This window comes from Tamandua tetradactyla, chromosome 8 (assembly GCF_023851605.1).
Source record: "Tamandua tetradactyla isolate mTamTet1 chromosome 8, mTamTet1.pri, whole genome shotgun sequence".
Classification (NCBI taxonomy): Eukaryota; Metazoa; Chordata; class Mammalia; order Pilosa; family Myrmecophagidae; genus Tamandua; species Tamandua tetradactyla.
In genome coordinates, this window is record NC_135334.1 from 80,392,644 (window position 1) to 80,394,302 (window position 1,659).

At 41.5% G+C, this 1,659-nt stretch overlaps 1 protein-coding gene across 1 annotated transcript; it reads right to left on the reverse strand.

Moving 5' to 3' along the window:
- Window positions 1-225: 225 nt before the first annotated feature.
- LOC143643628 (olfactory receptor 2D3-like) lies at window positions 226-1,149 on the reverse strand. The gene has a single exon (XM_077112234.1). The coding sequence runs from the start codon at window positions 1,147-1,149 to the stop codon at window positions 226-228; it is 924 nt and encodes a 307-aa protein (XP_076968349.1).
- Window positions 1,150-1,659: the final 510 nt, after the last annotated feature.

The following is a 1,659-nucleotide window of genomic DNA, read 5'->3' on the forward strand; positions in this document are numbered from 1 at the left end:
CACAGAGAATTAGCTTGAGCAAGATTATAGTAGACAAACCCTAACAAGTACCAGGAGTAACTTTATGACCCTTATTATGTCTCAGCCTAGGGTAGGAGAGGAAACGGTTAAAGGTGTCAAACAAGTTTGGAAGGTCTTTGTACCCTTGATTATATATAAATTTATATATTTATTTATATATAAATATATATATAACTGCCACAGGTATGTGTGTGTGTGTGGGGTCTATCTTCCAGATACTTTCCTAAATGCCCCCTTTACATCCTTGTTCCTCAGGCTGTAAATGAATGGGTTCATCACGGATGTTATGACTGAATAAAACACAGAGATCACCTTATCACTTTCATTCATTTTCCTGGAGTTTGGTTTCATGTAGGTGAATATTGTTGAGCCATAGTAGAGGACAACAACAGTGAGGTGGGAGCCACAGGTAGAGAAGACCTTGAGTCTCCCCTCCCCTGACTGCATCCGGATCACAGTGGAGATGATGTTCCAGTAGGAGACCAGGATGAGTGAGACAGGAGCCAGGAGGATGACCACACCCATTGCAAAGAGGGCCATCTCAGCACTGTGGGTCTCTGCTGAAGCCAGTTTCAACAGGGCGGGAGGTTCACAAAAGTAGTGATTAATTAGATTCTTTCCTTGGTATGGGAGACATAACGTAAACGTGGTGTCCACTACAGACACAAATGCACCACTGGCCCAGGACCCAATGGCCAGCTGGACACATACCGAATGTGTCATGATGGTGGAGTAGTGTAGGGGCTTGCAGACAGCCACATACCGGTCATAGGACATCACCGCCAGCAGTGAACTCTCTGTACACCCTGCTAGGAGGAAAAAAATCATCTGAATTGAGCACCCAGCAAAGGAAATGGTCTTTCTCATCACTAGTAAGTGGGCTAGCAACTGGGGGACAATGCTCGTAGAGAAACAGAGATCAGCAATGGACAGGTTTTTCAGGAAAAAGTACATTGGTGTGTGAAGTCGGGAGTCAACCTGGATTAGGACCATGATGAGTAGATTCCCAAATACAGTCAGTAGGTAGATGATGAGAAATACCACAAACAGCAGTATCTGGGACTGCTGATCCGAGGAGAAACCCAGCAGAATGAATTCAGTCAGATGTGTTTGGTTTTCTTTGCCCATTGGTGCATATTTCTGTCTACATGTCAGCATTAACAGAGCAATTAAATGCTGCCTATAATCGAGCCCCAAATCCTAAAAGTGAAGGTTTCAATGGAAAAACAAATGTATTTAATTTTTAAAAGTCTTGCAAACATTTAAGACACTTGATTTTTTTTTTTAGCATTTCCATCCCTATATTCCTACTGAAGCCATCTGATTGGCAGGCACAACATCAGAGTTATACTTGCCTAATGGTACTTGCTGTCAGAGCACTATCAGTCACAGAGCCATTGTTCAGTGTGTGGATACTGTCTTCATGGAAAGTTACATTATGTCAACAAAATAAAAGGTTAACATATTATATAGATTTTAAAGACACATAGATAGTTCCCCCTTTCTTAGAAAGCTCAGACTTTTTTTATTTTCCTAGTTTACTTTTCAGTCAACAGATTTTAGGGAATTTTAAGACCATTTCAAACGTGTTACATAATCCACAATCTTAGTCCTTTCCTGAGTTCTTCACTAGATCGG